The sequence below is a fragment of the Sinohyriopsis cumingii genome, chromosome 14 (assembly GCF_028554795.1).
Source record: "Sinohyriopsis cumingii isolate HCF-2022 chromosome 14, ASM2855479v2, whole genome shotgun sequence".
Lineage (NCBI taxonomy): Eukaryota > Metazoa > Mollusca > Bivalvia > Unionida > Unionidae > Sinohyriopsis > Sinohyriopsis cumingii.
The window spans coordinates 66,141,757-66,166,623 of record NC_142974.1 but is presented as its reverse complement, the minus strand read 5'-3'; the positions used below and the strand labels follow the sequence as shown (position 1 = coordinate 66,166,623).

Here is a 24,867-nt window from a genome sequence, read left to right as displayed (position 1 = left end):
CCTATTCCAGGTTGTTGGTGCATCAGCACTTTCAAGATTGGAATACTATATACTTTTGGACCTGTGTTATAACTTTGTGGGCCATTTCTTTAAATCGTCACATAGTTGTTTCTTTTTCAAAATCTTTGTATGTCCACATGCATACTTTATTAACTCTATGGATCATAGATTCCCTTCAAGACCTTTCTTGCATTTAAATCAGCCGCTCTAAGACTGGTATACCATGTCAGCTGGTTCTGCGCATCAGGTAATCCTGCTCAACGATACAACATTCCTGTAAACATTTGATCACATGTTGGTTCTGGTTGAAAACCAAATTTGCATCAAGAAAGAATGATCAACCTTTAATTAAGGAAAGTGCTTTTCATAAAGTGTATGGGGCCTTGAGTGGCCGAGTGGTCTAAAGCGCTCTCCGTTACGGATCACTGCCATCTCACTTCTGTCTGTGTGGGTTCGAGTCTCGGATTCAGCCAATGTGGGTATGTGAGACAGCTTGCCAGTAGCTTCTCATGGGTCGGTGGTTCTTTTCCGAGGTTCTTCCTCCACCATTAATACTGGCCGCCATGTATAGCCTATCATGTGCTGAAAAATGGCATAAAACCCTATAACAACAACAACAGCATAAAGTGTACAAAAATATCCCACATTTCTACCCTAAACGCATATGAAAATGTGATTTCTAAATGTCAATACAAAGACCCACTCCATGACCTTTTTAAACTTTTAACCCAGAAAATACTATTTACTATATATCTTTTAGAATCATACAGCTATATACATTAGACAAAAAAAAATGGAAATATGTACCTTAAAACGAAACTGCATTTTAATCCAAGTTTCCAAATTTGCAAGCAGTTGTCATACACCTAGAAAATCGTCTGCTATTCAAAATTTCAACTTGCTGCTAGAACGGGATTCTCAAGAAATTCCCTGGCATATAGTCTGTTACTAAATTCTTTGGTATTTTTTTCCCATAAACAAGATGTTGTAAACTTATTACATCCTATTCATTGTTGTTTCTCTTTAACAGAATAGCTTCTTTTTATAAAATGTTGAACTTTACTAAGTTTTATTAGATCTGTTTATTTTGCTTAATATCTCTTGACATTTATTTCCAATACTAAGTTTTATTAGATCTGTTTATTTTGCTTAATATCTCTTGACATTTATTTCCAATGTTACATTTAATTTTGTAAAACCAGCTATAAACTTGGCCTACATACTCGATTGAAATGCTGACAGACATAGTCCAAAGTAATGTATTTCATTTCCATAGCCCAGTGGATAAATATTACATCTTTTCCAAGCTATGCACGGAATAGGCTGACATATCTCGAGTCATGAAAACACAGGGGTGGTATTCAGGTGACAATTACCTCTTTTCAAATGGTAAGCATTGTGGCATTTTATTTTCATCAATTAGTCGAACTCGGTATGCGCTTTTCTTCAATGTTGGTGACGGAAACCTTAGATGTGCAGGAAAGCCCAACAGCGGTGTATGTATAGAGGATCTCGAATGGGTAATGAATTAATATTGGATTTTAGAAACGAGTTAAATAATGTCCAGCTTTTGCGTCAACCAGTTTCATAAATATTAAATCAATACCCATTTGAGATTCTTTTTATCACATAGTTTTTATTTCAGTGGAAATTATTTAGATGGAAAGAAGAACGAATAATTTCGTTCATTCTGACAGACGCTGGGCCTTTCATTTGTTGTGCATAAAAAATAGTCCCAAACAAAGTTGAACTAGTATTAACATTTAAAAGTAGATCATACTTTTCTTACTCTCCACGAGTCAAAGAACAAAGAGTCCTTCCTAATAAAAGGAACATTTTGCACAGGCAACATTTTTCAACACAGAACATTTGATGCGCGTTATGTCGCATTGTTTGATGCAGTACCCCATTAAAATGCAGTAAACGAACTATGTTTACTGAACCTAACATGTCACTTTCACAACTAAACATTACATTGTCACAATATTCATGTGAAAGAAGATTTACTGGATGTAGACATTGCCACATTTATAGTGATGTATTTGTGACTGGATATTTGCAGTATGTGACTTGGAATAGCAGACTACAGAGTACATTAACAAATTTCATTTTGAGTCGGAATTGCGTAATTATGTGTTGGTTGGATAAATGTCTGTCAGTCTGGAGACTGGTTTATGTCCACATATTTCTGTGAACAGAAGTGAGTTTATTTACTTCTGTAAGTTAACATTTAAACCACGCTTGTATATAGGGTGGATTCCATGCTATATAAATATCGCCTCCCTCAACCCCCGCCCCACACAAGCAATACGCGTAGTTTTGCTTTTTGTTATTATTGTGTTTTTCTTTGTCTTGTGGTTTTAGCCATTTTTCATTTTGTGATATGTTATACATAACATAACAAACCACTGCGGGGGTAAATTAACCATATTGAAACAGACGAGACCATTTTTCCACAATGCCCCTTAAAGAGTCGATTAAAAAAATGGCAGCTAAAAATATTAATTGAAAACAAATTTTTTTAAAAAAAAATCAAGAAGGCGGGATGAAAAAAGTTTTCACAAGATCGCAGCCATACAGTAAAGAGGATACTGCACAGTAATTTCATGGGTATTTTTGGACCAATAAGAAACACATAAACTGATATGTTCACATGTTACAATATCAAAAATATGAAACTCGCAAATTATAGGCAAAATCTACTGACTATGTGATAAATCACTATAAACTGTCACACTGCAGACATCGTACCAACATGACTGAAAAATTATTAAAATTACATTAAAAAATCAAACCACACACAAACTCGCAATTTTGTTCAAATATATTTTTCAGGTACAAATATTTTTGTCAAACATATTTCAAGTACAATATTAAAAAATGACATGAAAATGAAAAATCAGATTAAATAAATAAAGCTCTTATATATATATATATATGTGTGTGTGTGTGTGTGTCTTTGAAAACTAATATGAAATAATTAGATAGCAGAGTAGTACCTAGAATTTATTTTGTAAAGAATCTTTTTTCTTATACTTAATACTTAATGCAATTTGAAAGTAGAGAACACACACAGGCGCACACCGATTGATACCTATGAGAACTTGGAATTCAAAGTTGTATCGCACAATTTCTCTAGAAATTGCCAAGTCCAAGTTGTGTCTAACTGGATTGTCTGCGTATTTTGACACCTAATTTTTAGGTAGAAGGCATGAACCTAACTATCATAAGCCTAGCATTTAAAAATTCACACAGAAGCTAAATCTGTAATGTGGTTTACATTTACTTTGAGTTAGGCTTGAAAATGGGTTGGCTTGTTTGGTGACTGCCTGTCACAGTTAGACTAGCACTGTTGATCAAATGCGTAACTGGGGCTGCAAATGAACAGTCGACTTGGCGTACGTATTTACATTTTCTGCTACAGAGGTAAATATATATAAAAAAATCGATATGGTTGAGGGATGATGAAACGTATGCTAATTTGTTATAGTACTAGTGAACTTTATTCATGCATAAGGCACATACTGATTCTTTTAGCTGCCTTGTCACAGGAAAATATTCAAAATAGCTCTTTGCTGTCAAAAATGAATGTAAAATTTAGGGGTTGGTGGCAATGTTGGTTCAATATAAAAGCCACTAGTTGTATCATGAATTAACCTGATTACCACAGTCAAAATCTCACATGCATGCTTTCTACAAAAATCATTAGTTTGTTTTTATTTGTATCTTCAGTGTAAAATTAAACATTTTTCTGCAATAGGTCATTGCCAGATACAATTCACCAGATAAACTGTCCAGTGAGACCTTGGAGCCAACGACCATGCAATTTTTCGAGAAAGAGGTTAATAGTTTGGAATTCCAAGTTGTTGCTAGCGATTTCTCGATAAAGAGCCTAAGGGGACATAACTCCAGAGATACGCGAACGGTGTCGGTTAAGATTTCTTTATCAAAGATTAATTTCCATGTTTGTAATGTAAGGCAGTTTCTAGCTCACAAAGTACTCAATTATGTTGCTGCATGTACAAATTTTGTGGGAACACACAATCAAGCGCTGCATGACATGACTGGAAATCTTATATGTGAAAATATAAGGATATGCTTTTCACATGTGTGAATATAAGGATATATCTTTCACGCTTGACAATATAGAAATAAAAAAAAAATATGAAAATTATTTTCGTCAATAAATCTCCATATTTCACACTTAAGTATATTATCTTTTGCAATATATGTATCTTGTACTGTTTATGCACATAGAGGGAATTTTGACATACATGAAAGGCAAACTGAATGAATTGATTATTGTTACAACAAACTCTGGTAAGCCACGTTTATCGCACGTTTGTGAAAGACAGGGTTGTAATCTAGGCCAACGTAACAGCTGTACTCATTTCTATAGTGTTATCAGTCATTGACCTGGAAAGCTGATAATTACACCAACTACACATGGATTCAAGTTTATAATGTTTTATAAACATTCCATTAGTATTATAGAAATTTGATGACAGTCAAGGGAAAGCTCACCCCTCGACCTCCCCAAATAAAACAGCAGCAAAGAAACAAACTATAATGCAGGTTATCGCATACATGAGGGACATTTGCCCGGATGTAGCGCTGTTTATATTGATCGGACAAATCAAAAGCGCATACCAAAATGGCAGCGAGGCAACAGAAGTGCAGTATTTGCCTGGGAAGATTTAGGGATCCTAAGTTAATACCATGTCATCATAGTTTCTGTTACAAATGTTTAGAAGATCATGTTCGTGTTAGCCTTTGTAACGGTATGTTTAACTGTCCGATCTGCAGGAGAAGCGTAGTGTTACCAAGCGAAGGTGTGAAAGCTTTCCAAAACAATTTCTATATTTTGACCGAATGTGAAGATCGGTTGGATGAAGGTGTAAATTGCAGTAAACATCCAGGACAAGACATTCAGCTTGTGTGTCAAACGTGTAATGTTTGTATGTGCCTTAAGTGTAAAGCAGTTGATCATGATACACATCCATCTAAACAACTCGCTAAGGCGGCGGCAGAAGTAAAAGATAATCTGAAGGCCAAACAGAGTTTATATGATGAAAGGCTGAAGGATCTAATAAAATTAAAACAACAATGTGAAGGAGCTGAGAAAAGTTTAAATGAACAAGAGCAGGCAGAAATTAAAGCCATTGAACAGCAGCTTTCGAAGTTATCTACAAACCTGAGAATGGTGGCTAAAGAAATGAAGGACAAAGTGAAATTAGCTTACGAAAGTGTTAGGAATGAAAATAAAGTTGTTACGAATAAAGTTCGCGATGAAATTGAGTTGTACTCCTCTTCAATGAAACTAATTGACCATGGTACAGATATAAAAATATTTGAGGAAGGACGAAAATTGGAACAAAGGATTTGTAAAGCGCCATCACCGACCAGTGCAGTGTCCTTAAAGAATTTCGGAAAGAAGCTTTATAAACCAGCTGGAATCGAGGTGATACCACTGAGGGCCTTAATGGGAACTTTGGAAGACCATGTAAGGTCGATAGTTGAAAATCTGATATTGTTGGTGTTGGTTTGAATTGTTATTAGTAGTATAGGAAACATAGCTCCAGGCGCACATGACCAACGTTTGACCCATTTTTTCATTCTTTTGTTTATACATATAAGGAATATAAGACTCCAGACACTATTTTTAAAGAACTTTTCACAACATTTAGAGTTATTTAAGATAATGGTCGTCAACGATTGCATGATAATAACTTCGGGCTCGTTGGTCCTGAAAATGTCCATGAGTGTAACTTCTGGCTCAAATTTTGTACATTTTTGTGTGAGCGAAACTTCTGTGTCTGGTGTCGTCAGATGTATTGTGAGCGAGAACTGTGAAATTCTCCATATTTTAAGAGCATAACTTTTGCTCACTGGTTGTTTCATTTTTAACAGCGCATCATCTGGCGCGGTTGTCTTCAACCTTGTATATGCTAGAAACCATTCATAGTGGTCATCACATTTGCTACGAGAAACCTTTCTCACAGATCGTCAGATTTAATTATGAGAGAAGCTCGACTCACTGGTCATAATGTTACATAGATACATGAAGCAGTGGCGGTCAGACTTATTATGAGAAAATCTGACTAGTTGGTCATACAAATAGTTATTATAATAAAATAATGTCATCGTATGAGCTCCTACTTTAGCTTGATGCTTTGCGCCTTATAATGCACGAACTGAGTATATTTATTTCCGGTAATTTTATTTTTCTTGAAAATACAATGTCAGTACATAATAACTTTTTATTGCATATTTCTAAAATTCATTTGAATACTTTTATTTCATCGACATTGTTACAAAATGAATGAAGTTACATTAATATGCAGACCGCTTAGCTCATCTTTGAGACCAGCCCCGTGAGCACGACATTTAGAACTTTTAAACAAGTTTTATATAACATTGAACTTAGACTTGTCGTCCATCACTTTAAAATTACTTCGCCTCTATAGATATATATTTAAAAATTACTAACGCTCGATGTCCCTGTGTGCGCGGGGTCTGATTGTACCAAATCTGTCCAATCGGTATAAGGCCGGTCTTTCCCACAGGTACATCGCCATTTGCATCAGAATAGTATTCTCTGTTATATTTTGTTTTGCTTTTTTGTGTCTATGGGCTAACATATTAATATCACTTCTTATTCTGAACTACGTTTTAAAACTATCCATGTATTTATATGTAAATATTTGTATTTTTTAAATTTATATGTATGTACATATATGTTCTTAAAAATATACATGTCGATGCACCTATAATGTGTACTATTAGTTCAGCACAAGTCTCATCAAAATGGGTTTCAGCTAATAATTGAATCACTCATGCTTTTAGCCAGCTGCTCTATAGATTGTCACATGAACCTATAACTATATATGAATCGAAGTGCCCTTTTAACGGTTATTTGCTTGACATATTTCATCATCTTAGCAAACACGAGGCCCTTCTTGAATGAAATATAGTTCCTACTTTTATTCGGTGACTTTATTCCGTACTCATCTGGTTCAAATTTAGCAAGCATCTTAAGGAACCGATGATTTCATAGGTGGGTAAGTTATTAATGAATAACGTCATATGTTTTGGGGAATCGGAAATTCAAATTACTGTTTTTATGTGAATATGACCTTATGTATTTTAGTAAAGAGATCATGGTGTTGCATTTGTCGAACTTATTTCTTCTTACACAAACTGTGCTTTCTTAGCTAATAAGTTATAAAACATCTAAACGCAATCAGTACCTCTGTCAACCATCGGCCTGTAAAATATAAGAATGGTATTGACGTACAATCCCCATCCCCCGCTTCTATGGAACGTGTTTAGATGTTTGCGTTTTTCCTTATATATCGGGTGGATTTGTAGCAATATTACAATTTTGTGAAATGTTGATATAATCAGAATCTAAATAAACATAATAAAAACACTTCTAATTTATTAAGAAATTTTATAAATTGGATAACCTAGTCTTCTTAAGTTTTTATGTATACCATGTTGTCTACATTGTAACATAGCTTTTGTATTTTGGTAGCCTTTCTAGACTATATAAAACTATATTATATCCATCTGATTTGCGTATCTTTGATGACGCCAAATATAATAAAGATACAGTTGATCTATCTAGATATTATGATCGCTTGAAATTAATATTATCAACATGCCAACTTGTCTAACCGTCTTTGTGTTAGTTATTTGTACTGGTTAATTGTAATTTCTATTATCTGATGTTGTGTAGCAAAATAGTCCCGAAGGAACAAAACTTGACGTATGACGGTAACGTATCCACCTTCCAGTATTTACAACACCATTTCATATATATCAGATTCACTCTCAGTTTTCTCAATGATCAATATTTTCACTTTTCATCTGAATTTATTTTGATGTGCTGTCTGTATGATCATTTGGCAGATTCAACATATTTTCAACAGCATAGTAAGCAGAACAAATTTTTGTACCTATTGTTTACATTGGTGTTCGGGTTGTCATGCCACTTATTCAAATTTAAATACACGATGTGTTAGAGCGATTGATAACAATCTAGTGCAGTGTTAAAATATTCAATCCTATCACACATCAATCTTGTATTTTCATTTTATTTCCCGCTTTATTTGAAAAGCAAAATGTAACATATGCATTCAGTAACATCACCCATTTCACGCATGTTCATTATGTCCACAGGCATTGTTTGATATCATTGTACTCATTACTTTAAATATCTTGAGTAAGCCGAGTTGTGGCCTCATCAATCTGGCCATTAAGTCTATCTGTATGTTTATATGAACACATTTTCCAAAGTTTCAAATGACCACTGCCTTACAGTATGGTTAAATATTGTCAAACAAATGGTGCAAAACCTGATTGTTATCAATGTAATATTCGCTCAGTTACGTTTGCCGCCAAGTTTTGTTTAGTGTTTTGGTTATATATATATATATATATATATATATATATATATATATATATATATATATATTCATAGTTTTTTTTTTGTAATACTTAAATATGGGTTATTAGTCTAAAATTAAAAATCAACAAGAAAAGGTCAGCTGAATAGCACTTATTCCTAATCTTGTCCAGTTGTTTTAGCATTTCATTAGACTTTACTCTCAATCATATTTAACGAGATTATATTCTAGTATTCCGAAACAAATAATGGCATATAAAAGCCTTTAAATATTATTTTAAATATTTGCACACTAATTGGAAGTGAAGGTTAGATTACACGAATATATCGAAAAATCGGTTTAAAAATGCAATATAGATATCATAAGCTGGTTGTGGAATTTCTTCTGGCATTTATGAGAGGAAGATGTGCTTTACTTAGTGAAAATTTATACAAGTAGAAGAAAACATTTAGCAATGAATTTTAAAACAGCATAAAACATTGAAGAATTTTGAAACTTCTCTATTTATATCCGATTCTAAGGACAAATTGTAGCAGATATTGGACGTTTAAATCTGTCCAACAGGAATTATTGTAAAGGCATATGCAAGGTAAAATCAGGAAAACAATAACTAAAAAGGTATCGGATGGATTATTTTAGATTGTAAAAGACTAGCAGCAGATGATGTGTTCCAAGTAAATCTTGCATTTGTAGCGCTACGATTCTATGTAAACTATGTAACAGAAAGAAGCAAAACCAACAAGTTAAGTAAAAGCAAGAAATAATTTAAATTATAAAATGAACATTTTAAGACTAATTTACAGTGGTATTGTGCATTTAGTCTCAAATAATTCTAAAAGTTCTATCACAAGTTCAGAAGTATAGAGTATTACGAAGAAATTCCAGTATTGAATATGATGACATGCCTATAATCTTGGTCGAGCTGATGTGCCAACAGTTCTGATGTATCTTAATGATATAATATAGAATATCCTTCAATGAATTCACAAACATCCCTAAATAGTTATTTAATCCAAGATATAATTGAGCACTTTACAATTCCAATGAATACTTTAAATAATAGATTCCTCTCAGATTATAACTGAACACAATTTAAAATACTGATATTAAGACATGAATCACTAATTTTGTAATTTTACTTTCTTATATACAGACTGTCACCAGAATTAGGACACAATTAAAATTTCCAATCACATTCGTAAAATTTAGCAAATAACTGGATATGTTTACATAGTAAATAAAGGATATAATAAATAGATAGACCTGACCTGGTAGATCATGTTTTCTTTTTCCAAGGGAAAAACATTGTCCTGAACTCAAATCCAACTTAACATGATCTTCACAAATAAACCTGATCTTAAATAATAATTTATAATAATGGAAAAAGCTTAGTTTTGTTATATGCTATTTACAATGACCCGTTCAATCTATACTCAATAACAAAAGTTAAACACACACACACAATATATATATATATATATATAACATTAGGTAATTTGTTTGGGAGGCGTGTAATGTGATTGTCAACCCTGTAAATATCGATTGTTTAAATAACGACGTTTAATTACATATTTAGTACATAGTAGTTATTGTAAACATTTACAAACCCTAATTTCCATAGCAAGCTAATAACTATAAGCTCTTCCTTGTATATATGCTACAAAAGTCACAATGATATGATAATATTTGTCTCAACGAAGGAATATATATATATATATATATATATATATATATATATATATATATATATATATATATATATATATATGCACACACACACACACACACACACACACTTTCTTGATTTATTCGATCACTTATATCCGAACATCTTCAGGAAATGATGTACAACGGACAGTTTCTGAGACCACACTTGTTCCAGTATGAACATTAAGACAAAATATATAGATAATTCCTCACTTAATTTCTGTGATTTCTTATTATATTTTTTCATAATTTTTCATCCAGTAATGCATCGGTATCAACAGTTTTTAAACCTTTTCATATGCCCTTGATAACGTGTTTTTAAGCAACACCGTTTCATTACTAACTGAATAAAAATGTGCCATGGACATAGTTTGTTTGAGAAACTTCTATCACCTTCTGATGAATTTCCTATCTTAATTGAATATATGCTCGCGTTTCTCATCTGATAAAAATTTAACATATTGTGATATTTCCGTAGACATCGTGTGTAGCTAGTTCAGTTTTATTTTTGAATAAAGGAATGCATATCCGAATTTATTTCTTTTGTACCCATATTCCTATTACACGACTGAATTACTTTAGAATATTTTATGCACAAATTAATTTTTGCACCGTAGCATGAGCAAAACATGTACTATAGGAAGTGCAGATTTTGTGATAGGATTATGCGACCCAACATTATGTGTAGTAATCAGTCGTATAATATACCAGTTATATCCGATTATAGAAGTTACGGTTGCTTGTTTTGTCTGTTCGCCTACGTAATGCATTTTCCTGTAAATTATTAGTCGTTTTACATGCTGGAAAGATTTACAACTGGAAATTCTTATCTCCTCAGCAAACTGAAGATAGAAGGATATATATATATATATATATATATATATATATATATATATATATATATATATATATATATATATATATATATATATATTCCTTTAAATACATGTATTTTGTAGTCTTGCAGCACAGGGATGATTTTTTTAAATTCAGTTTTGTTTATATATGTATATGTTGAACTTTTTCTTTTGTGGACATTTTAATATCTTCCTCCAAACCTCTTGCCAACATTTGGATATTTTGCTTTCTTTATTGTCATTTAAAGTCGTCAACTGAGCAACAGTGACTTTTTATTTACACGCTCTTTCATACATTTTTAGTCAATGCTGCATTGTTATGAGCAGATTGCAACTTTTTCCAAATACACTTTTTCACACATTTTTTCGGCGACAACTTTTTCTCCAGTGGAAGAGGTCAGTTCCAGGGACATTGTTTGTTCATGAAGACTAAATTCAACTTCTTAACAGGCTACATACTTACGTTTCTGACTAAATACAGTGTTTGCAAATTTTGTCAATTTCGCAAAAAACGTCTGGATCCATTCTTATTCAGTTGTTAAGTAAATAATTATAAATCTCCAAATTACAATTTTGCCAAAAAGCCAACTAAAAAGATATACTATTATATGTACAAATTAAGGTTAAAAAGATCAAAGCAAAATCGAAACGTAATAAAAAGTGTTCGTAATTTTGACAGGAATAAGTACCATAATATTTGGTACAACAGTCGGTTGTGCTGTGTACTAGTTTTAGGAGATTGTACAGGTTATGAAAAATCTTTATATCTATGTTTCCTTATTTCTGTTTGTGAACTTGACTAAGCACCCTTCACCTAAGCAAGTAGTAGCATCTCATTTCAGAAATATTTACATCTTAAATTTTGTCTTCTCGCGAAAAGAAAACAACAACATACAGATCTTCAAACCTGTACAGTAGATTAGAAGAAACGGGAACTATTCTAGAATACTCTCTTCAAATAATGACATCCGCTGGGTCTGTGTCCGCAGATATTTGCATGCGTAGCTACCCTATTTTGATGGGGTGTAAGCGAATTGTATTCATCATTTCTAGTTTTACGTTTGATATTTCTTTTCAGGAATTTGGAGAACAAATACAAAGAGTAAGTCTTATTTAGTTTCCCTCAGCAAGTGAGCGCATCGTATGTATTGTCTAAGTTTCTGCAATGAATTCTCTGACGCTTGTATATAATAAATATAACCTTTCATCTAGTTTCACTCTTCCAAATGTTCATAAATTAATTAACTATGCTTTAATTAGGACAAAAGTACTAGTGAAATCATTTTATGTTACATCAGGTTATCAGAATGGATTTTGAGTGCATAATGGGATACTGGTCTGTGTAGCCCAAACAACACCTTTCGAATTTTATGATACAGGTGGATACCTGCTACCAAAATCTATCTATCGGTTGCTATTGTATGTGATCATCTAGATCTACGGTTTGCACATGCGGAAAAAAGAAAGCGAGAGACAACCCAGAGAGTAGAATGAGAGATTCAGATCAAATTGCAAATGCAGAAGACACGATATGCAAATGAACTTGCAAATACTAAAGGAAAGGAACAAGATAATTGTTTAAAGAATTAGAACTGGAAACCAGAAAGTACCCAACTCATGAATGTTCAGTTTTTGATGTTACACAAATATTTTAACGCAAAAGATGCAGATCAATATCTTTCTCATCTGGAACAATTAGTTGCTAATTTAAAATGGCCAAGTGAGCACAGGGCTATGTTATTACAGAATATGCTTATTGGCAAAGCTCGTGAAGTTTATACCTTACTGTCAGTGGAAGCAAATACTGATGTGGTTTGGTGAAGGAATTTATTTTGAAGGGTATGAGTTAGTATCTGAGGCATATCGACAGAGGTGTTGGAACTACAATAATGAAAAAAACCAAAACCATGTTGAGTTTGCTATAAAAAAGAAAATAATTTGCCAGGTGGTTTGCATTTAAAAATATTGATAAAGATTGTGACAACTCCTACTTGTCGATGAGTTAAAGAACTGCGTCCACAGTGATCTAAATGTTTAACTTGATGAATACAATATATATACTTTGGAAAACGTCGCTTGTACACCCAAAGAATAATTTACTGGCTGACAAAGTTTGATTTCTCAATAAGTTTTCCTCTCGACAGATATTTAGAAAGAAACCAACTCAATCTCAAGCAAGTACTTAAAAATTTTAACCTGGTACAACTTATGAGAATCCAACGTTTGATAAGACCGATAAGAAATTATTACCTTTTCGTACGTGTAATTATTACAAGAAAATTGGACTCGTTATTTCTGATTGCTTTAAGTTAAAAAATAAGCAACATAATAAAGACAAAGCATTTCCAAATGATCTTGTTTCCCATAGGTCAGGGTCATGTATTAGAAACAATATATTTATGGGTCAAACAAACTCGAGTCTGATGGTCTGATTCTATTATGGATAATTTATTAACTACTGATGTCGAAGGGTTCTTTATCACTTATTGGTTATTTGTCTATCCCTTTTTAAAATATTAAAGGACACAAGAGCTTCTCATAGTCTTTTATTGTCAGGTATTTTGCCTTTGTTTGAGAAGTAGTTTTATTTTCCTGAAAGTGTTCTTGTTCAGGTAGTAGAGTGCAGTTTTGTTCAAATTCCTTTCAATAATCTTAATTTGTCATCAGATACAGTTTCCGGACCAGTGATTGTCGGCGTTGTGAATTTTTTGTCCATATAATGTGTTAATTTATTGCTAGTTAATGACTTAGCTGTTGATAGCTGGAGATAAGGTTTTGGATAATCCACTTGTAACGGACAAGTCTTGTTTTAATCGAGAGGTTCAGTCTGTTGAAAAGAAAATCCCTTATTTATACCCGGCTTGTGCAGTTACTAGAGCTGTGCCAAAATGAGATTTATGAATGAAGTTGATCAGGAAACTATTCGTTTGGCTAGCACATTTATTGAGCAGGCTTTTGATGAGGTCCATATTGCTCCTGCTACTGATCAAAATGTATTGATCATTGTGATCTTTTTAACCACTCATTGTCTTGTTTCTAAGCAACAATTATTTGCCGCTGACCACTAAAAAGACCCTGAGATTTCCTGTTCGTTTCAGAGGTCTATTAGTGAAACTGATTATGCAGAGGTACTTGCTATATTTTGAGAAATAGGGTTCGTGTGAGAAGATAGAGACCACGGAGGTACCCGTTGATGACGACTGATCAATGAGCTATCAAGCTATAGTACCTAAGTCATATAGACAGGAAATGCTTAGGTTAGCCATCAAACTAATTTGCTGGTATTTTGGGAGTCGATAAGACTTACCACAACGATCTTAAATCATATTTATTAGTTGGAAATTAAAGGTGATGTTTCCAAATGTTGTAGATCTGGTTTTATTTTTCAATTGGTCAGTGTTATTTCTTTTGAACTATCTTCAGGGCTTGTTCATGGACCATTAAAATTGTTAAAAGAGAAACATAGGAATAACAGAGAATTCCCACATAAGTTGTTAGATTATGTGTCCGATTGGGAAGTAGTAAATTATAATCTTCTGTCTACGCACTAAAGTTAAGGCAGGTAAAAACTATGAAGGTAAGAATTCGTCAACCTGGTGACAAAGTTCGCTGTTTCTTGCCAGTACATCAAAATCCTCTTCATGGTAGATATTGTGATCCTTATAAAGTTAAAATAATCTGATTTAAGTTAAATCAAGACTCGTGGGAAGCGGAAATAAAAATAACTCTGCCATCAACAATGTAAATATGTTTTGAGGAGTATGTTAATCGAGATAGCTCTGTAGATCATACAGAAAAGTGAACGGTGTCACCAAAACACTCAAGAATTGATGACTGTATTAACAGAATTGGCCAAAATATGCCACCAAGTTTGACCTGTTAAAAGATTTCTGGCAGATTCCACTTACGGATATAGCAAAAGAAATTTTCGCTTTTGCAACTTCAGTTGGATTCTACAAATACAAAGCGATGCCATATCAAACATTCTCCCTCAAAATTCAAGCGCTTATTGAACACGATGACATCTGGTACAGATTGCTGTGATGCATGCATCGGCGACGTCATCATATACAACGATTCGTGGACAGATCTCGTGGAAACTATCCTGAAATTGTTCGTTTGATTGAGTGAGCAAATTTGACAATTGAAGTAAAATTAAGTTTTGCCGAGCTTGTGTCACATTTTTAGGAAACATTGTGGGACATGATTAAGTCAAGCATGTAGAAGCTAAGGTTAAAGCTGTCTCTAAATTCCCTGTGCCTATCAGTAAAAAGCAACTGATGCAATTTCCTGGTATGGCTAAATATTATCGGACATTTGCTTAAATTTCTCTGTAATATCTGAGCAACTGACCAATTTATTAACAAAGTAAACCATGTTTATTGGCCTGAGAAATGTCCCGAAGCATTCGACAAATTAAAGGCCATACTTAAAAGTGCACCATTCTTTCAGCTTCATATTTCAACCAATAGTGTAAGATGTTCGATGCTGCAAGTGATGTAGGGTTTAGTAGCGTATTTATTCAGGACGATAAAAAGTGCATGGATTATCTAGTGTGTTTTTTTCTATGAATAAAAACAAACAAATAATAAGTACCAGCGAAATTATTCCACTATCATGAAAGAGTGTTTGGCTATAATTTTGGCTTTTCAATACTTTAAAGTGTATATTAATGCTGCAAAATAAAAAAAAAATAAAAGTTTGTTGAGATAGAGCTTGATGTTGTAAGAATACAACATCGACATTTGGCACATTTAGAGAATAGAAACTCAGAAACTCATCGCAGATGCACTTTCACGTGTATTGGAGGTACATTTTGTTTTATTTTGTATACAGTTTTGTACATTGATTATACATCTTCCAGTGAAATTTTATTATTGTTACCAATTGTGTGTCTGATTAATATGTGATTTCCCTATGAGGGGAGGTGTTATGTATATCTTTACTTTTTGTAACTCCTGATACATGATTTTATCTAATATTTGTAAATCCCTGTCTATTGTACAGAGTACGCTTAGTTAGATGTTGTCTACATGACCTGACTCTATTAACAGTGTAATGTTACATAGGATCGATAAATATATGCTTACGTATTGGTTGAAGAGTTGTAATGATAGTCTTAATGACGACTTTGCCTTATTTTCTTATTGGCTGATACTGTTTAAACATCCTCGACATCCAAGAAACCCTATCCACATCTTTGCGGATCGCACATATATTTAATATCTTTGCCCTAGTGACTATCTGTTGAACTTCATGAGTTGTCTCCCTTAGTATGTAATTCCGACTGACCGATAGCGTGTAAAAATGGTGAGTTTACTTTGTAAGTTTACCATCGAAAGTATGACTATATACCATAGATAAGCCGTTACATTAATATTTGAGGGAAAGGATTTATGTATACAAGCACGGACCGGCAGTAAAAAATTGCTCATTTAGGAGTCAATTCCAGTTGTGTGCTCCACTTGTCTCGATCTTGTAGGAACAGGTTTCAAATGTAAACAACCTGATTTTGATGCGATACAGTATCCTGCCTTCTTTTCGATTATACTTGGAATTCAATTATAAATCTAGCCTTCATGTTATCCTAGTTACATCTGAGTACAAAATGAGAAGCTGTTTCTTTGACTCAAATAAAACCTGGCACATTTTATGAGACAGGTAGATATATGTTACCTCTATCTATCCACACACACACACACACACACACACACACACACACACATGTATTTAATATATGTGACCGTGAAGTTTCAGCTTTTTGTTTGTTATAGAACTTTAACTCTTCAGAACAATTAAAATGCACCTGACATCTTTGAAGACAACACTTTTGATAGTATCATAGATTCGACATAGACATATTAATGCCTATTTCGTAATATAAACTAATATAGTTGCAAGCTTATTTAAGTCTTGCAGCTAAAAAGGCTTTTTAAAATTCATTTTTGTTTTTATTTGGTGAAGTTTTGAATATCTTTCTCCAATCTTCTTTCTGCCACTCGTTTGCTAATTCTCTTTTTTGTCATTTAAAATCTTTTACTCTAAATATTCTTTATGACATTTATTAAGAAATTTGTCTATGATTTCTTCTTTACAATCTTGGAATTTGATCGTGTACAACATGTTCAGTGTTCACAAACATAGTCTAGCATTAATAGATTTTGGTGAATCATTATGACTTTTTAGGTTGTTTTCGTCAAACATACTATATTAGGTTATTAATTTGTTAATCGAATAATTTCCCGTTTTTCCTATTTATACCTCGAATGATGCATTGGTATCCGTAGTTTTGAACTCATTCCAACTACACTTTAACAAACGAATTTTGGCGACACCTTTTTATTTCTAATTGGTCAGAACAGTGCCAGTGACATGGATAGTTTGCGAAAACTACCAGCAACTTCGGAAAACGATACTAAGTTAACGGAATATATACTCCCTAAGCTACCAATTTATCGTTCACCGAAAAAATTAGTTATAGTGCATGGGGGGACGTGTTACAAGTAGTTAATAACTTTAATCTCCTCACAAAATGAATCAGAAGATCAGGTATGTAGATGCGGGATAACCTTTACAGTATATTAATTACATTTATATTGGAGAAAACTCCTTTTAAGTAATGAAATACACTCGATTTATATTCGCGAATACGTATACGCGTATCTACATTCTTTTGAAACAAATGACATTTATTCACCATTCGTAATTGCGCTTCTATAATTGTTTCTTCAGCGAACGCGAAATCGAAGAGAAATAGCAAGTATTATTTTTATTCACCTACAATAAAGGAGTACGTATTATTTCCTGAACAAGGTTATAAAATCATCTCAGGTACCATTAGGTTATCCTAATTATCGTTTTGCACGCCTAATGAAACGCTTTTCTCTTTGCATAAATTAAATAAAACCTGACAAATGTTATGATATATCTACCTATCTTTCTATCTATCTAAACGCTCGCACACACGCACGCACACACACACACACACACACACACACACACAGATATATATATATATATATATATATATATATATATATATATATATATATATATATATATATATATATATATATATATATATATATATATATATATATATATAGTTAACATTTTGTGGTCTAAATAATATAACAGAAAATCGTTCAAGCCAAGAACGTTTAAAGCATTTTAAAAAAATAACTTATTTTTCTACATTATAAAGTCAAAAATTAAAAATATATTACAGTTTGATGAATGAAATCATAAATAGACTCAAAGGTTCTAGGACAAGTCTAGAAGTATCAAGTATTCTAAGTGAGTCCCAGTTGTGTTCCGAATATGCTTCAATCTATTTTGCTGATTTGATAATTGTGTGGAATAGTTTTATGTGCAAAAAGTCTTGATGTATCACAATGATATAATCCAAATGACTTTATATGATTCACAGTAATTCCACAATAGTTATTCATAAAGTTTAAGCTAGGAATAACTAATTGTCATGTTGAGATCCCTTATTTTAAAACTTAGACGCAAATTCAGCAGCAGAATGATGGTCGAATAATAAATTTAAAAATCATTCTAACTTGAAAACAATGTCTGGTCTTTTAATATATAACATATAAGAAATTAGATAACCTGATTCTCTTAAGGGGAAACCCATGACCTAAAAGAATCTAATCAATTTTGTGACCAAGATTTACTATACACATTCGAATGTCATTGAAACTCAAACAAAATGACCTTATCTTATGGCATAAAACCACAATGGACAAAATCAGCAATTTTATGTTTTTTTTGCATACTGATTGACCCATACAAATCTATCACAATCTATAATAATACAAATTAACACACACACACATGCACACACACACACACTTCTGTCTTAAAATAATCGGAAGCACTTATCTCGAAATGACACTTTTAAATTTGTCATGAATAAGAGAAAGCCAGATATAACAATGTATATGCCAGACTATAATATACTATACCGCTTTTATTAAATTCTCAAATCCTCTTAAGCCTTGCACTTACAGGGAGATTTTTTTAAAAGTCAATTTTATTTCCACTTGCTGATTTCTAAAAAAATATTTTCATCCAAACATTTTCCGGTACTTGTATATTTGTTTGTTTTCTTTTATGGCTTTTAAAATCGTTTACTCCACCACAATGACTTTTCCTTTTGTCATTTATTGCAGTAAAGATTTCTTCTTGAATTTGTTAAATTGGCATTTAATTTCGACCCAGAAATTCGGCATTTCTCAAAAACTTACATTAGCACTAATTGTACTTATTATGCCACCAAGACCTCTTAATTTGTTTTCATGCAGAATTTTTATTTAAGCTTTCAGAAGTGTCAATGAATACTCTCAGTCCTTTTCTTATTTGTGCATCGAAATACGCTTTGATATCAGTAGGTGTTAAACTCTTTCTAAATACAAATTGTCACATGTTTTCGACAATACATTTATATTTCTCATCATAGCTTGTTTGCGAAAAAACTGGCAAGTCGCTAGCAGGTCAATAACAATAAAACACAGGAACCTTCGTGTGTACAACGAGGTTAGAGAATGCGTTCTTCAGCGAAGAACACGTCTCTTACGTACCTCAAAAACAAGTCAAATATGACTTCAACGCCCAACTGGCACGACACACATTGTCATCCACAGACCAACGCCAGACATGACACTGCATCAATCACTGTTCACCACGAGTACTAACTCTACAGGGACAAAAAAGTCCACTAATCTCCAAAAATTCTTACATAATACCACCACCTTCCCTTTTCAATTTAGCTCTGCTTCACTCCAAGCACAACCCAAACAAATATATATAATTTACAAAACTCTGGATTCAAGCAGCAAACAACTTTTGAAACTATTACAAATTAACACTGCACACGATCAATATATACAACTTATCCACAGGAACATAATTTTTTTAGACATCTGTCATTACATAATCAATTCACTCGAATCACACTATTTACACAGCTGACGGGCGCATATTAATATGATTCTAACTGCGCGGCTTTTGTATTTAAACCCGTTTGACTATTCGTCCTATACCCAACTAATTATTAATCACGGAGAAACGATTATTACCCTCCCATCATTTGTTTTTAACACCAATCAGCGCTATAAGCACATGAAATAACTGAACTCAGTTTAAAATAATGTCTGTAACTGAATAAAACACAGTGGCGTTTCTTCGCTGGGTCCTTCTTCGTTCCGTTCGTTTGGTCCTTTGAGCCGTAATTGGATATGGCTATACTTCTTCTTCCTTATCGGTTTCATCACCCCTATCGTGTATTTCTTCATGGCTATCGGTGTGTGTATGCTCACTCTCCGGTCGCACTAAGCATTGTTTTAGTCGGTTGAAGTGAACAATCTGATTCGCTTTGTGATTGCTCCGTTACTTTCTTCACAATCCGTCATGGTCCAGTTCATTTGACCTGTAGTTTATGTTATTTCCCTTTCTTTTTCAGAGTATGGTACAACAACACCAGGTCACCATCACTGAAAGACTGACCATGAACCTTGAGATCATAAGCGTATTTCTGACGCCGAATAGCGGTGCCTATTTTGTTGGCTTCCCACATTGCTTCTCTATAATCCGACACAAATCGAGGCATTTTCTTTGGGGTCTCGTCTGGTGTTTTGCCAACTAGAAGATCCATAGGGAGATTCACTTCTCGACCCAGCATCACCTTGTTCGTGGTGAATCTGGAGGAAGCATGCTCATATGCGCGATATGCCATGCTCGTAAGAGAAAATTATTGGTCACAATTTTCTGTTTATCATCCACGTATGCTGCTAGCATCTGGCATAAAGTTCTATGATAATGTTCCACCATCCCATTACATTGTGGATGATAGGGAGACGTTCGCGTCTTCGTAATCCCTAATATTACACAGAGCTCTTTGAATACGGCACATTCAAACTGTCGGCCTTGGTCAGATAACAGCAAACGAGGCACACCAAATCAACAAATAAAATTATCCAGCAACACTCTTGCAACTGTGGTGGCTTCAATATTAGGCAGAGGCACCGCCTCAATCCACTTAGTGAAATGTTCTCCAATTACAAGAATGTATTTCCTTTCTCCGGTTTTGTAAGAGGTCCCAAAATATCCAGGGCTACCAGCTCTTCTGCTTCCCCAGCCGTTATGCCCTGAAGTTTCTCTCGGCGCTTCTGCTTGGTACGTTTGTGCTAAGCACAAACATAGCAAGTCGCACACTAGTCACGAATATCATAACTCATACCGGGCCAATAGTAATGTAAATGTCCCCCAGCGGCTCCATCATGGCATAGTTTTAGGACTTCTCGCCGCCAACTGTATGGTACGACGATGAAACTTTTAACTGGCTTGCCGGAACGATATAGCCAAACTCGCACAAGCATCTCTTCTGACATCCCTAATAATTTGTATGCCCCCCCCCCAAGCCTTAAAGCATGCTCTATTCCCATATACTTCTTCCCAAATCAGCGCGTTGCTGTGCCTCAACCCATTTAATAACTCGTGATAGAGTAGCATCTCTGTCTCTTTATCTCTCCAAATTGTATCCCACGGTCTAACCGTATAGCAAAGAACCCTACGTTACGTTTACTACAGTATTTGCAGCCGTTGCATGGTAAGAGACTCAAACCATCAGCCTTGACATGTCGAGTTCCAGGGCGATGTTCTATCACAAAATCATATTCTGACAACTGCTACAACCAACGGGCCAACTGTTCATCGGGCTCTTTGAAGCTCATGAGCCACCCCAGGCTACTGTGATCAGTGCGTACCTTGAAATTTCTGCTGTAAGGGTAGGTCTTAAAATAGCGAATAAAATGTATGACGATCAACAGCTCACTACGAGTGACACAATACTGGCGTTCTGTCCTGTCCAGACACCGACTAGCGTAAGCTACTACTCTTTCTTTCCCATCTATGTTCTGGGACAGAACAGCTGCTTTGGCTTCGCCACTTTCATCTGCGTCCAGTATAAAGGGGCGATTGAAGTCCGGTAAAGCCAACACTGGTGCAGAGACAAGCGTTTTGCGTAGCTTTTCGAAAGCCATCTGATGTTCTTCTGTCCAGCGCAAAACAGAATTCTTTGTCGCTAGCTGGTGTAAGGGAGATGAAATTTCAGCAAAGTGTTCTACGTTCCGCCGATAATAACTACAAAACCCAAGGAACCTCCACACTGTGGTAACTGGTTTTGGAGTTGGTCATTTCATAACAACAGCTACTTTCTCTGGATCAGTGGTAACTCTTGATGATAAAATAGCATGACCAAGATATCGAACCGCTTGCGTACAGAGTGTAAATTTGGTTTCAACTTTAGGTCGGCCCTTGACAGACAGGTAAAGACCCGTGCCTGTCTTTCAAGCAACTGCTCGAACGTGCTTCCGAACACTATCACGTCGTCGAGATAAATCAGGAAAAAGTCATATTGCAACCCTTCTAGGACGTCTTCCATTTGTCGCACAAAGGTCCCTGGTGCATTGCATAAACCGAACGACATGACTTTAAATTGATAGAGACCCCTTCTCGTTGCAAATGCTCTCTTAGACTGATCAGCCTGTTCAAGTTCTACTTGCCATTACCCCGACATCAAATCCAATGTCAAGAACCAGTTCATGGCAGACAAAGAATCGAGACTATCATCGATTCCAGGAAGAGGGTACGCATCCTTCTCTGTAATTGCATTTAGCGTCCTGTAATCCAGGCAAACCCTCTTCTTCCCATCTTTTTTTTTACCACTATTACCAATGGGGCTGCCCAGGGGCTTACTGGTGGTTCTGTAGCTCCCTTTTCAGCATGTCGTCTACTTGGATGTCAGTCTCCTGTCGGAGCTGGGAGGGTAATCTTCTGGGTGGGACTCGAATTGCCGCGGCATTCCCTGTTTTAACAGCGTGCTTGATAAAGTTTGTTCTGTCCAAGTCTTGATTATCTTTAGCAAACACTGCAAAAATCACTCAACTGTTTACTGGCGGCTGTTGGATCAGGAGTCAAATGGACGCTTGATCTCTCAATTAATTCAGACAAATATAAAGACAGACGGCTGTTCAAATCCTGTCAGGAACGGTCGAAATTTTGTGTCGATAGGGCTGCACTGGCTTCAGCACAACAAACAGCAGCCTGCAAAGTTTACCACATCTTTAGTTGGGTTTAGCAACCTTATTGACACTGTTCCCTCCATCATCTTAATGACGGCTCGCGCGACATGGACTTTCGTTTCATGTCTAAACAATGATAGAGGCTCCAGCACTGACACGGTAGCTAGCTTCCCACAAGCAACATTCGCCATGCACCCTCGCCTGATAACTACCCTCTCAGCCGGGATAAAGATAGTTTCTGCCAAGGTGATACGATGACAGCCCAAAGACCCCGCAGAGTAGCACGGGAGGTTTAGTCCATGCATTTGCAGTTTACACTGTGTTACATTAATGTCTCACTTATGCAGACGGAAAAAATCTAACCCAAGTATCCTATCGGGCCTAATGTCAGCAACGACGAAAACCTGTCGCTTTCTGACGCCATTGCAAACAATCAAAATTTCAGCCTGACCATAAGTTTCAATTTTGTTAATGGAGGCACAGCTTAGTTGGCTATCCACAGTGCTGAGTTTTGGTTTTCGATGACTAAGTGCTTCATACCACCTCTTGCTGATAATAGAAACAGCAGCACCTGTAAAAAAGTGAGCTCCACTCCATTAACAAGACATTGCGTGCACAGTCCCGGTTCTTCGTTTAGATAACGTTCGGGCTTTGAATGTTCTGTACTTATCTTCTTAGAGTCACCCTTTCGTTGGTCTCTTTTTCTCCATTGTTCGTTGTATTTGTTTAAAGACTTGGTGCATTCGCTATGGCAATGACCTCAACCATTACAATTCTACCACTGGACCCCATATCGCATTGAATCGCGTTGCTTATATTCCGACTGGTGCCAACGATCTGATCTTTCCTGATGTTCGTCATTCAACTTCTGATATTGTTCCATTAATTGTTCTACCTTTGCTTCAAGCTATTCGATTACAGTTTTAGCTCTACTCTCCTCACACTTGTCTGCAGATTCTTCATAACCACTACAAGGAGAACTTAACAAAATTTCAATCTTTGTATCGTTTGACCTCATTCGGGGAGGTTTCCCCCCTTTTCCTGAAAGAGCTGTAGAGCTGTGCTTTGTAGTACTCATCTTGGTTACGAGGCGCAACTTCTCAAATTCGACTTGACCTGGCTGGACCTGGAGATCCGTTAAGACTTGGAGAGGATCTTTCTATAAACACGTATCCAAGTGCAATCCCTTTTCAGTTTCGCTCCAATCATTAATCATTGAGCAGTGTTCGAAATGTGTCATATAGTCGAGAAAAGGTTGAGAACCATCGTAATCTCTGCTTTAACTGTTGCCTTAGTTCGAGTTAGAGCCAGAGTAGAACTAAACTCTGTTTGTTCAGTGTCACCTCCCTTGTTCATATGTGAGCCTGGCGTCTCTTTTCCATTTTTTATGTTACTGCGGCTGCCAACCGATCTTTCTCTTAACAATTGGTCCAATGGTTGTGCCAAATTTTTCGTACTTCACTGTAATGAGGTAACTATAGTCTCGAGGAGACTCTCAGTAGACAAACTAATCGTTCTCTTGGATACTGGATACGTGGTTCGATTGTAACTGTCAGACCTCACGTTTTCAGACGCACCCTCCTTTATAGTTTCGAACCTCAGATCATCAGACCTGCCCCCAAATGCACGTGCATTGGCATCACATTTATTGGCCTCGCACGGAGTCGAGGTTGTTGTTGTTGTTGTAGGGCTTAACGCCATTTTTCAGCACACGATAGGCTATACATGGCGGCCAGTATTAATGGTGGAGGAAGAACCCGTGAAAATCCCCGGAAAGAACACCTACCCACGAGAAGCTACTGG

At 35.1% G+C, this 24,867-nt stretch overlaps 1 protein-coding gene across 1 annotated transcript in view; it reads left to right on the top strand.

Moving 5' to 3' along the window:
- The first annotated feature begins 393 nt into the window (after positions 1-393).
- LOC149784031 (uncharacterized) overlaps positions 394-24,867 on the top strand; it is a 63,134-nt gene continuing 38,660 nt past the window's right edge. Inside the window, exon 1 of the mRNA XM_089932937.1 lies at positions 394-5,503. Coding sequence (XP_089789063.1) covers positions 4,655-5,503 — 849 coding nt within the window. The 5' untranslated portion in view covers positions 394-4,654. The remainder of the gene's footprint in view (positions 5,504-24,867) is intronic.